Here is a 13,452-nt window from a genome sequence, read left to right as displayed (position 1 = left end):
TTCCTGTACAACTACCAGAACGAGTACGCTCCTGAGTTCCGTGACTTCACTTTTTAAATTCTTTGCAATTTTTAATGTTTCTTCAAAATTTCATATTTATATTTTTAATTTGTAAAATTATTTCTGTTAAACAACTGCAATGTTCTTGTACACTACTAAACAGCCTAAATTCAACAACAATATAATAGACACTGAAGGCAAATAAAAATAAAAATTTGAGAAAAAATTATGACTTTCCATCAATCAACAACATGATCCATTTGAACCAAATCAAATTTCTCCAAAATAAACATTCAAAAGCCAGGAACTTGATTTGATCAAATTCAATATTTTTCTAACTAATTTATAATAAAAAATTAAACTTGAGTTTAATTTTTTCCTTCAAGCAAATTCGCTAGCAGGAACTTGAGTTTTGTTTAGCCAACAAAATGGCCGTTTCACTGTCTAAGAAAAGATCTAAATCTTCGAAAAAACTGTAAAAGAGCTTGGTTTCTTTCAATTCATCATTTCCAAGTTACTCTCTCGAGTTTTATAAACACTTCTTCTTTTGGTTCTTGTCTTCCTCTGGTCTTCTACCACCACCATTATCTCTGGTCACATTGTCCATGTATCGTCGAGAAAGCTCAACAATCTGTATTGCCTTTCTGCTGGTGCACAACCCAATTTTGATGTCCCTCTTCCACTTATTAATGCTAGTTCTGTTGATGATCATAAACTTGAAGTTAGCATACGAGAAAGTGTTCCTAGTGTTGATATCAAGAACAGCACAACTCTTGTTACGCAAGAAATTGCTACTTATGTTGTTCAAGAGAACAATATTGACGATCACAAACTCAAAGCGAGCATATATACGAGAGAGTAGTCCTATTGTTGATATCAAGTAAGGCTCCTGTCACACAAGATATTCCTGGTTATAATGTTCAAGAGAACAACAAAAACCTTATTGTTAGCAACATTGTTGATAACAATAACAATATGCTTTCAGAGTTTAATCTGCAGTGAAGGTGGTGGAAGAGCATCTTCAGGTGCATCGATCATGGAGATCGAATTCAAGTAGCCTCACAACATGTGATGGCAGAGGGGTTTATGTGTATGATTTGCCACCAAAGTTTAACAAGGATTTGGTAGCTCGGTGTAGTGATATGTCTCCTTGGTTGGATTTCTGTCAATTTTTCAGGAATGAGGCACTGGGAGAGCCAATACCGAAGGTTGTAAAAGCCTGGTACAACACTCATCAGCATTCTATGGAACCAATTTTTCATTCCAGGGTTATGAAGCATCCTTGTAGAGTTTATAATGAAAATGAAGCCAAGCTATTCTATGGTGGCTTAGACATCTTGAGATGGCATTTCAAGAATGCCTCTCCTGATGTTAAGGACACTTTGGCGTTGGAACTGGTAGAATGGCTTAAACTGCAGAAACCATGGGCTTTAAACTCAGGCAAAGATCATGTCTTTGTTTTGGGTAAAGTATCATGGGATTTTCGGAGAAGGGATGATTCTCCATGGGTAAGTACATTTTTGAATCTTGAAGAAATGCAAAACCTAATAAAGTTACTGATTGAAAGGCAACCTTGGCATGTTAATGACATTGGAATCCCACATCCTACCTACTTCCATCCTCACTCTGATGAAGATATCATCTCATGGCAATTCAAGATCATCCAATCAAGCCGAAACAACCTCGTTAGCTTTGCAGGAGGTGCAAAACCAGATTCTCCAGACAGTATAAGATCAGTGCTGATCAACCAATACACTTTAGCAAGTACTGGAACATGCAAGTTTCAGAATTGTAGTTCAGGAGGTTGTGATAAACCTGAATCCATCATCAAACTATTCTTGGAGTCCGAATTCTGTTTACAACCTCCTGGTGAGAGTCCAACTAGAAAATCTGTTAGCCTGATAAGTACAGACTGAATGTTTGTAGACTTGTTAAGTTAGCTATGGACTCCAACGTGTAACCATCTCCTTTTTCTTCCCTTAATATAAACAGTGTACAAAGGTTAGTGAGATTAAAGAGGATAATTCAGCTAACATAGTTGAAGAAGTGGAGGATGACGATGCTTTGATTTGTTGTGTTGAATGTTCGGTTGAATCATGGGTTATGGATTCTGGTGCATCATTCCATGCTACCCCTTGCAAGGATTTAATGTTAAATTTCAGAGTTGGAAATTTTGGTAAAGTTCGTCTTGCTGATGATGAGACTTTGGATATTGCGGGCATGGGAGATATTAATATCAGAACCTCTTTTGGAACTAGCTAGACGTTGAAAGATGTAAGGTACATTCCTGGACTGAAGAAGATGTTGTTATCTGTGGGTCAGTTAGATTAGGAAGGATATCGAGTTACTTTCGGAGACCGACAGTGGAAGGTTATAAAGGGGAATCTAGTCATTGCTCGTGGAGAGAAAAAGGTGACTTTATACATTGTTGAACAATCTAGCTATGAAGCAAATACAGTTGCTGATGAGATTGAGTCTTCAACTTTGTGGCACAAAAGGCTTGGTCATATGAGTGAAAAAGGTATGAAGCTGTTAACTTCAAAGGGGAAGATTCCAGAGTTGAAGAATCTGGAAGTTGGATTCTGTGAGCCATGTGTTCTTGGATAGCATAAACTTGTTACTTTTGCAAAATCAGGGAGGACCCCCAAAGCTAAGAAGTTAGAGATAGTTCATTCAGATGTATATGGTCCAACAACAGTTGCGTCGTTGGGTGGATCTCGCTACTATGTCACTTTCATTGATGATTCCACTAGAAAGGTATGGGTTTATTTTTTGAAGAATAAATCAGATGTGTTTGCTACTTTCAAGAAGTGGAAGACTGAAGTTGAAAATCAGACTGGTTTAAAAGTGAAGAGTTTGATGTCAGATAATGGAGGTGAATATAGTAGTGATGAGTTTAAAAGTTATTGCACGGAATTTGGGATTAGAATGATTAAAACTATTCCAGAGACACCACAACAGAATGGTGTTGCAGAGCGCATGAATAGAACCTTGAATGAGAGGGCCAAGAGTATGAGATTACATGCAGGGTTGCCAAAGATGTTTTGGGCTGATGCAGTTAGCACAGCTGCGTATCTCATAAATAGAGGACCTTCAAGTCCTTTGGGGTTCAAGATTCCTGAAGAAGAGTGGCAGGAAAAAGAGGTAAATCTTTCACACTTACGAGTTTTTGGTTGTGTTTCTTATGTGCGTGTTAAAGATTCCGACAGGGACAAGCTTGATCCGAAAGCAAAGAAGTATATCTTCATTTGTTATGGCTCAGATGATATGGGTTACCGTTTTTAGGTTGAACTGACTAAGAAGGTCGTTAGAAGTAGAGATGTTACTTTTAATGAGAATGTAGTGTATAAGGATAAGCTTGTAGTCGATTCTGAGTTTACAAAGGAACAACCTGAGAAAGAGGAAGCAGTGCTTGAAGATATTACAGAAACAGATCTTGCAGGAAATAGTGGGAGTTCGGAGTATGTTGATGACAGGGTTCCAGTAACTCAAAGATATTCTCCTTCAGCATATTATTTATTGACCGAGGAAGGGGAGCCTCAGTGTTATTCAGAGGCATTACAAGTGAATGATTCAGTTCCGTGGAAATCAGCCATGGATGAGGAGATGAGTTCTCTTGAGAAGAATGAGACTTGGTCTTTAACAGAGTTACCAGCAGGAAAGAAGGCTTTACATAATAAGTGGGTGTTCAGGATCAAAGAAGAACATGATGGCAGCAAGAGATACAAGGCAAGGTTAGTAGTCAAGGGTTATCAATAGAAAAAGTGTATTGACTATACCGATATATTTTCTCCCGTTGTTAAGATGACTACAGTTAGAATTTTGCTAAGTATTGTGGCTGCAGAGGAGTTACATCTAGAGCAACTAGATGTTAAGACTGCGTTCTTACATGGTGATCTTGAGGAAGACATCTACATGGTTCAGCCAGAGGGATTTCAGGTAGCTGGGAAAGAAAACCTTCTTTGCAAGCTTATAAAAAGCTTGTATGGTTTAAAACAAGCACCGAGACAATGGTACTTGAAGTTTGACAGCTTTATGATGAAGAATGGGTACACGAGGAGTGTTATGGATCATTGTTGTTACTTTACACAGTTTGATTCATCTTATATCATATTGTTGTTGTATGTTGATGACATGTTGATAGCAGGATCAAATATGAGGGAAATCAACAGGTTAAAGAGACAGATGTTTGAGGAGTTTGAGATGAAGGATATGGGTGCAGCAAAACAAATACTTGGTATGAGCATCATAAGGGATAGAACTGAAAGTACTTTAAAATTATCTCAAGAGAAGTATGTTGAGAAATTGTTACAGAAATTCAGTGTCTAGGATGCAAAGACCAGAAGTACACCGTTGGCGAGTCACTTTAATCTCACAAAGAAGCAATCACCTAAAACGGATGAAGGCAAGAAAGATATGGCTAAAGTTCCTCATGCATCTGCAGTTGGCAGTTTAATGTATGCTATGGTGTGTACAAGGCTAGACATTGCTCATGCAGTGGGAGTTGTTAGCAGATTTATGTCTAATCCAGGAAGAGAGCATTGGGAAGCAGTCAAGTGGTTGTTACGCTACTTGAAAGACACATCCAAGGTTGCACTATGTTTCAGTAAGAAAGATGTTATCTTGGAAGGGTTCTCTGATACAGATTTGGGTGGATGTTTGGACACAAAAAAAAGTACAACGGGTTATATTTTCACTTTGGGTGGCACCGCAGTTAATTGGATGTCTCGACTTCAAAAGAGTATTGCTCTTTCAACCACAGAAGCAGAATATATGGCTATCTCTGAAGCTAGCAAGGAGATGATTTGGTTGAAGAATTTTCTTGAGGAGTTGGGAAAGAAACAGGCGGACAATGCTTTATATAGCGACAGTCAGAGTTCCATTCATCTTGCGAAGAATCCCGTGTTTCATGCTAGAACGAAGCATATTCAGTTGAGATATCACTTTACAAGAGAGTTGATAAGTAATGGTACTTTGTCCTTGAAAAAAATCCTTGGTTCAAAGAATCCTGCAGATATGTTGACTAAGGTGGTTACGAATGAAAAATTGAAGCTTTGCGTAGCTTCAACTGGCCTTCAGAATTGATTGATGAGAAGGCGCTGCACTAGTTAGAGTTATTGATTGAAGAATTGATTTTACTAGACTTACAAGAGTGAAGTGAAGATTGGCCAGACTTCAAGTGGGAGATTGTTGGGTTTTGTGGAGTCTATTAATTAAGCCCATGAAAATAGACTATTCAGATTCAGATTAGTTTATGGATTAGTCTACTTTTCAGATTTGGACTGTAATTTTGATTTAGGCCTAGTTTCTTCTCTTATAAATACTCATGTAATTGTAAAATCATAACACAACAAATTGTGAGAGATCAATACAAAATTAGTGCGGCTTGTGGAGTAGGAATTTCCGAACCACGTAAATCTTTATCTTGTGTGATTGTCGTTTATTTTCTTGTTCTTGTTTATTCGCTTTGGGTTTTGCTTTCGTTGTTGTATACTCAACAGTTTTCTGCCAGATTCAGTCACTCATTTACGTCTAGTCTGTAGTTATTTTGCCGAAGATCCCATGCCCATCCTTGGAAGTTTGCCGAATCTCACTGCTGATCTTGAGTCGAAAGAAGATGGTGTACAGGGGAAACAAAATGGTTTGCAGTCAAAATGCATTTCCATGTCTTCAAATTTAAAGATTTCATCTTTTTACCAATCTGGAAGTTGGGGACGGAGTTTTCCCTTATCTCAAACAATTTCTACAGGTACAACGCTTTGACCTCAAGTATCCATAACTTCAATTTATAAAATTATGTGAATATGTTTTATTTTTAGTTGTTAGTATTGGAAAGATTTACTTCAATTTTCTTCAGACATTTATATTTATGTATTATATTATGAGGAGGGAGATCAGATACACCTGATATTCAACTTGGAAATCGGTTTTACTTGGCTGCGCTTTGTCATTCTTATGATCGTGAGTGAAACTGGTCAATGAGCAATCTCCTTAGAATCGCCGTGACCGAGGTTATATACACTGAAATTGTAGTGAGCAAAGACATTCAAATGATCTGAGATACCCTGTTATTCCTTCTCAAAAGTGCTCCAAAAGCCATTTTCCAGAAAAGATTCTCTCAATACCGAAGGATATAAGGATCCTCTAATTTAGAATTTGATAATTGCAGGTCATCATACAATTTTTTACTGTAATTAGAGATAATTTACTACTGAAACACGAGAATAAAATAATCATACAATTTTTTACTGTGATTTGAATATATGTCTTTTGCTTTAGTTTTTAAGTTTGATGAATTACAATATGGTTTATGAAATTTTGATTTTGATCTTTTATGTCAGAATGACAAATTATTTGACAAAATTTATATTCTGATAACCTAATTGCTCTACAAAATTTATATTCCTCACTAGGCTCTTTATTATTTCTCTGACAACATGCTGCAAAACTGAACTGTAAACCACAAGAGCTTCATTATGAAATTGTCTGTTCTCGTAAATGTAAATTATTTTTATAATTTAAAACTATCTGGATATAACCCCAAATATTGTTTTTTCTTTAATTATTGTCTTATTTTTCAGGTTATATGTAGAACATAATATAATGTGATTAAAAACATCCCGATTGATTGTGGTATATGGGTCTTGTCTTTCTCATTTGGATTTCAATTATAAGTCCAACAAATAGATTTGGAACACAGGATTATCAAGGCAATATACTCCCTCCTTCCCCCAGGATATATACGAGCACTATTTACCCGAATTTCGAGAATTTTATAAAATATAATTTTGTTAAATTTTTTTCAAATTTTTTTTTAATAAAAGTTTAAACATAAAACTTTTATTCAAAAAAAATTAAAAAAATATTATGTAATTAAAATTTAAACGAGTATTAAAAAACGTGTCAAAAAGTAATGTATATAAAATTTAATGGAAAAGAGGGAGTACTAGCAGCAAAGGTTCAAACGACAATTACCTGTAATTGCAATATTTCACGTACTAAGCTGAGATCTGCAATGAATGATTGGAAGTCTCCTAGCAGAAACTTACAATCTTCTTTGAGCCAAAACTTTCAACCTTTGCAAGTGATTTAGACTATTATCATTCACCTTCGCCGTGTCATATCTTTACTTTTAGTTACTAAAATCAAGAAATATGTAGATTTAAAATAAAATTCGAAAATTGGTTATATTCATTTTCATTTCTAAAAATTTAAGTAATTGGTCAATTTTCGGAATACTTGTTTTCAATGTTAAAGGACTCGGTTAAAATACGAAAAGTATGAGCCAGGGCAACTCCGAGTACTCGTCCAAGTTCGTCCAATGTTATGGATTATATTTGTGATATTATACATTTATGTTTATAAAGCTAAATATATGTTCTGTTTTTTCATAACAAAACTAATAGCACATTACAGGTCCTCCTTACAACTTAAATAGAACTAGTTAATAATATGTTAGACATTGCCCTTAAGTTTATTCATTTTTTACATTTCTAATATGTTAGATATATCTTTCTTGGTTACAGAAATATGCAGTATTATGTAATTAATTTTAGCTAAAAATTTAAGACAAGAGTTCATCTCACAGAAGGTTATCAGGAAAATGCAGTATCTAGGCCTCCAATATGCAGAATGTTTATATGCTCGGAAATGGAAAAAAAAATCATTTATCAAGCTTGAAAATCAAGGGTAGATTCATGTAGGGGCGGACACGTGCCCTCACGGAACTAAAAATTAGCGATTTTTTATTTAAATTTTAAGGTATAAATATGTATATTTTATAATGTGCCCTCACTAAAAGAGGTGAAGTGTCCCTATATATATTTAGTTTTATTTATAGTTATATGATCTAAATTGAAGATTAAATGGTTAAAATACCAACTTTTAGCACTCAAATATCAAATTCGAAAAGTTTAGTGAAAATGACATTTTTTTAAATTTGGACCGGTGACTAGTGACATAATCACTTAAGTAAATGGTGCCCCCGAAGAAGTTGGGCTCTGGATCCTTAATTTCAAAAAACGCTACTGTCAAGTACCTGAATTTCTTCCCTTTCATCTGCTTGACTAATAACTCAATAGGGTAGATTTCTCTGGAGACTTGCTATGCACTTAAGAAGAATTGCATTGTAGCGATTATGGTGTAGAAACTGCAATAATTGAAAGGACAGTGCTCTGTTTTATAGGGACACCATACACATGCTCTGTTTTATACCAGTTACTCTGCTGTCATGGTCCCTCTTCTTCTATATTGCTACAAAGACTTGTGACAAGTCTCCGGCGACTTCAATAATTATAATTACATTCTATATCTTTTATGGTCCCTCTGAGATTTCTCTTCTTTTTATGGACTTAATATTCGATAACGATCACTTTCACGTGTACCTAAATTCAACAACAATATGTTAGACATTGCTCTTCAGTTATTTACTTTTTTGCATTTCTAATCATGCTCATATTATTTTACTCGGACTTCTTCCTAAGAAGCAATTTTAGCAAAGCTTAAAATGAGGTTACTCGTAATTGCATAATTTCACATACTAAGCTGAGATCCGCAATGGATGCTTGGAATGTCCCAGCAGTAAAAACTCAGTGTTGCTAAAGCCTCTTTGTAGGGACACCATTCACATGCTTTTATTAATTATTATCCACAAAAAGACACCACTCAGGATGTGAAAGCATCTCATAGGCAACCCAATGAATTAAAGCTTTTATTTCTGTAATTCTGTGCACAATAGACCTTACAAATCATAAATTAGTATTGTTCTTGTTGTAGTTACTTCGATTACCTTCAGATCATAAAGCCTAATAAAGAAGAATGGTTGATGCAATCGTATCTCTTGCAATTGAAAAGCTTGGTGCATTTATTGCACAAGAAGTTAACATTCTACTAGAAGTGAAAGATAATTTAAGGTGGCTCAAAGATGAATTGCGATACCTCCAGTCTTCCGTAAGATCTGCAGAATCGAGACTCGAAGAGGAGCAAATTCGCAACTGGGTGGAGGACGTTAGGGATGTCGCCAATGATGCGATAAAAATCCTGAGCGATTTCAGTGCTCACCAAGAAGAATATGCAGCTCCGAAACAAGGTATCTTGGATCGTGTTCGGGCCTGTTTTTGCTTGATCAAAGAAGAAGCTACACTTTATGATATCGGCAAGGAGATAGATTCACTGAAGAAAAGGATTGAATTGATCAAGAATAGGCGAAATGACTACCGTATTGACAACATCTTAGCCACTCCAAACAAGCAGCAGAAAGAGAGAACATTGTTGAGAATAACCGCCATTAATAACCAGGTGGAAGTGGTTGGTTTCGAGGATGATTTTAACAGCAAGGACCTCTCCCTCAAAGTCATTTCAATTCACGGAATGGGGGGCTTGGGCAAGACTTCACTTGCCACAAAGTTGTACAACTCTAGCGAGTTAAGAAATTTTGATACTCGTGCTAAGGTTTCTGTGTCCAACGAATATAACATAAAAGATGTTTTGAAGAGATTAGTGACGTCTTTTATGGGAGCTGAGTACGAACAAAAGTTGTCAACCATGGACGAGTACCATTTGCTGCAGCACCTGTCAGAGTTACTTCAAAGTCGAGGCCGATATTTGGTTTTGATTGATGATATATGGGACCTAAAGGTTTGGGACCAGATTAAGATTGCTTTTCCAAACCAGAAAAACAAAGTGTAATCTTCAAATTTTAAGATTAGATAAATTCAAGAATCTGGAAGAATTGGAAGTTGGGGACGGAGCTTTCCCTTCTCTCAAACAATTTCAAAGAGATTCTTGTGACAAATTGAAGAAGATTCCTTTACAACTAGAACGCTGCTGGCTTCCATAAATTGAAGAAGATTCCTTTACATTGAAGAAGACAATGTGATTGACTTTCCCTTCTCTCAAACAATACAATGCAAGTGGTTCGATGACTTAACTTTTTAATTTTGTTTGATGCTATGAAGTATAGGATAGCTCATTCATAGCAGTTATAATGAGATTAATTAACGTAATGTAAGGATTATAAAATTCATGTTTGTTTTCTTTTAACTAAATTCAGGTTTATTTGTTGATGTTTTGTTTTTTTAATAGTGGATAAAATTATAGTTCTCAACAAAAAGAGATAAAATTTAATTCTCATTTTTTTATAAAATTTATAATTCCGGATCACCATAGATGTGAAAAACTGGAAAAACTGGAAGATTAGTATATTTACCCAAACCGGAAGAATTGGAAGATTAATTGTTTGAAATCCAACAATTTCAAACAGATAGATGTGAAAAGATTCCTGTACAACTAGAACGACTCTGGGTTAAAGTTTAAACCATTCGCCTAGTAATTTCTTTGCAATTTTTAATTTCCTTTAAAATTTTATTTTTTTATTTTTTATATGTAAAACAATTGCTTAAACAACTGCATATTAGTTTTAGCCCTGTTTGTTAAATTTTTGGTTACACCTTTTATTTTTGTGCTAACTTAAATTCAGTGCGATGCACAATTACCGTTAATATTAAAAAATTTAATTTATCATGTCATATTTTAATTTTAAAATTTTATGTAAATATATAATAATTATAAATTTATAATAAAAATAATAGGATAACTTTAGTAGAATAAGTAGACCCTGTCTAGGGGTTTAACAAATTACTACTCTAACGGATATATAACACTATTTATTTATTTTTTAATAATAAAATACGTTGTGGTCGTAGTTTAGTAGAATAAGTATATTATATTTATTAGTTTTACAATTAAGTAATTTAGCGAATATATAATACTATTTATTTATTTTCTTTAATAAGCAAAATTAGAGAATAACCGTTGAACCAAATTATTATCCATTACGGTTATTATAGTATAGTTTATAATTCCATGTGTTATATAATTCTATTAAGATTGGTTTTATTTTTATTGTTTTTTACTTTTACATATCTTATGATCCTAAGCTTAATTTTATTTTTGTTTTCTTATAATTCCTGTTTTATGATTCCATTAAATTTTATTTTATTTTTTTATTTCATTTAGGATTTCTTATAAGTTATGACTACATATTGAAATATTTATTTATATCAACTTTCATCCTAATTCATGTTGAATTTTTCACAATTACATCTAAATAATATTATTAATTATATTTATTCTCGATAATTTATTAAATTTCATTTTTCAACATCAATGTTTTAATATCATTTTATCACAAATTATGTAGAATTATCTAATAATTCGAAACTTAATACTTCAAGACAAAGAGTAATGTAAACTAAAATTATTTAATTATTGAAATTATATATAATTAATAATAATGAGATTATTTTTTCCTAATAATAGTTATTAATTATAATTCCTTAAATAACATAGACAAGAGTTTTGGTAACACCTGTCATGCAACTACACATGGGCCTAATGAAAATCAAAACCTCAAAGCCCAATTTTTATTAGGAACAAGAGCATCTGTTCTTGCACACTGCTACACTCGGATGTTTATTTTTATTCCTTTGCAACATTTGGCATAACTGAGCTCTAAATCAAGAGAATCACAGATCACATTACAGGTGTTTCGTCCTTACAACTTGGATATCACTGCTTGACTCCTCTGCTTAGTCTCTTGGTTTACTGCAACCGAACTATCCACTGTCAGCACGGCTTTGAGCTCCAAGATGAAAGAATGTGATTCGTCGAAATATGAATTAGTTGCATGCCTGGTATCCTCAATCCATTGCAGAACTTTCTTGTATGGACTTAATATTCGATTACGATCAGGTAAAAGCTAAATTCAACAAAAATATGCTTGACATTGCTCTTCAGTTTTTTTAATTTATTGCATCTGATCTAATAATACTCCTAAAATTTTAGTTGGACTTCCTTTGAGAAAGCAATATTAACAAAGGTTAAAACGAGAGTTATCTGTAATTGCATAATTCCACATACTAAGCTTAGATCTGCAATGGATGGTTGGAAATTTCCCAGTAGAAACTTACTGTCTACTTTGAGCCAAAAATTTTCAATTTTTGCAAGAGATTTAGACATAAGCTTTTCATTAACAGCAACAGCTTGTGGATCCAATTTACCTTCAAGTAGAGGTTTAAGTGTCCTATTCTGAACATACCCAACTGAAAAAGAAAGTTTAAACCATGAAGTAATAGCCATTATAATTCCGAATGTCGTTGCTGATCAACAGGTGACGAAGATTAGACTGGATAAGTGTGAATGGCCATGTACTTGAACAAATGCTGGATAAGAACAAAAAGAATTCTAATAATGCTCAAGAAAATTTAGTTGGACTTCTTTATAGGAAGCAATATTAGCAAATGGTAAAATGAGATTTACCTGTAATTGCATAATTTCACATAATAAGTTGAGATCTGCAATGGATGGTTGGAAATGTCCCAGCAGAAATTTATCATCTCCTTTGAGCCAAAAAAATTCAATTTTTGCAAGAGATTTAGACAGAAGCTTTTCATTAACAGCAGCAGCTTCTGGATCCAATTTACCACCAAGTAGAGGCTTAAGTGTCCTATTCTGAACATACCCAACTGAGACAGAAAGTTTGTACCACGAAGTAATAGCCAGTTATGCCAAATGTTGTTGCATATTTGATAGGTGTAATACCTATTAACTACAGTTGTTAATCAACAAGTGATGATCAATTTACTCAACTAGAAGTATGATAGAGTGACCATATATTTTACTTGCAACACGAACTGAAAAGTGTGTGCTATGTACTTAAAGAAATGCTGGTCAAGAACAGAATTACGATTGTAAAATATGTATAGATTAGACTATTATCATTCACCTTCGCCCCGTCATAAATTTGAATGATGCCAATCGAACACGGAATGGATCTTTGCTCTCTTTTGTATATCATATGAATACCTTGTAATGAGTTGTAAAGAGGCAGAATTAAGTCATAGAAAATAATTTAGGTAGACATTTTACCACTAATAGTTGAATCTAGTACCAATTTTGTCGGTACAATTAGATGCAAAATTAGCTATTTCATGCTCAGCCTGTTCAAACTAGGCTTGTTTTATAAAAAAATTAAAATACTACTTTTAACAAAAATAAAGTAAATCAAAAAGACTTATAGAAACTTCACAAAAGTTATACTTACGACCCAGAAAATTAAAGATCGAGTTTTGATTAATAAAAAAGAACATTACAATATTACTGATGGTTATAATGGTGTATACACAAGGATTTAGAGAGATTGAAAGTCCTTTTTTGAGGAAAATGTATGAGATGGTAGCTGATCCTGATACAAATGATATCATTTCATGGAGTAAGTCTGGGACAAGCTTTTTCATTCGAGACAAATTGAATTTCCAAGGTCTACTCTTACAATACTTTGGCCACGATACAATTAAGAATTTCACTAATTGTCCTAGTGCATATGTAAGTATCAATTTTCTTGATGCTCTATGCTGTCAACATGCTTAATTTTTGTTTTTTCCCCCAAGATTG

At 33.9% G+C, this 13,452-nt stretch overlaps 1 protein-coding gene and 1 long non-coding RNA gene across 2 annotated transcripts in view; one reads left to right on the top strand and one right to left on the bottom strand.

Moving 5' to 3' along the window:
• The window catches only part of LOC141671306 (uncharacterized), a 127,854-nt gene that overhangs the window by 107,060 nt on the left and 7,342 nt on the right, over positions 1–13,452 (bottom strand). The window lies entirely within an intron of this gene.
• Positions 993–1,916, top strand: LOC141671515 (xyloglucan-specific galacturonosyltransferase 1-like; the record flags this gene model as incomplete). The annotated part of the gene is made up of 1 exon (XM_074477787.1): positions 993–1,916. A coding segment is annotated over one exon (924 nt), but the record flags the coding sequence as incomplete, so codon positions are not given.

The sequence above is a fragment of the Apium graveolens genome, chromosome 7, assembly GCF_009905375.1.
Source record: "Apium graveolens cultivar Ventura chromosome 7, ASM990537v1, whole genome shotgun sequence".
Lineage (NCBI taxonomy): Eukaryota > Viridiplantae > Streptophyta > Magnoliopsida > Apiales > Apiaceae > Apium > Apium graveolens.
The sequence above is the reverse complement of the archived record's forward strand: the minus strand, read 5'-3'. Positions and strand labels throughout refer to the sequence as shown.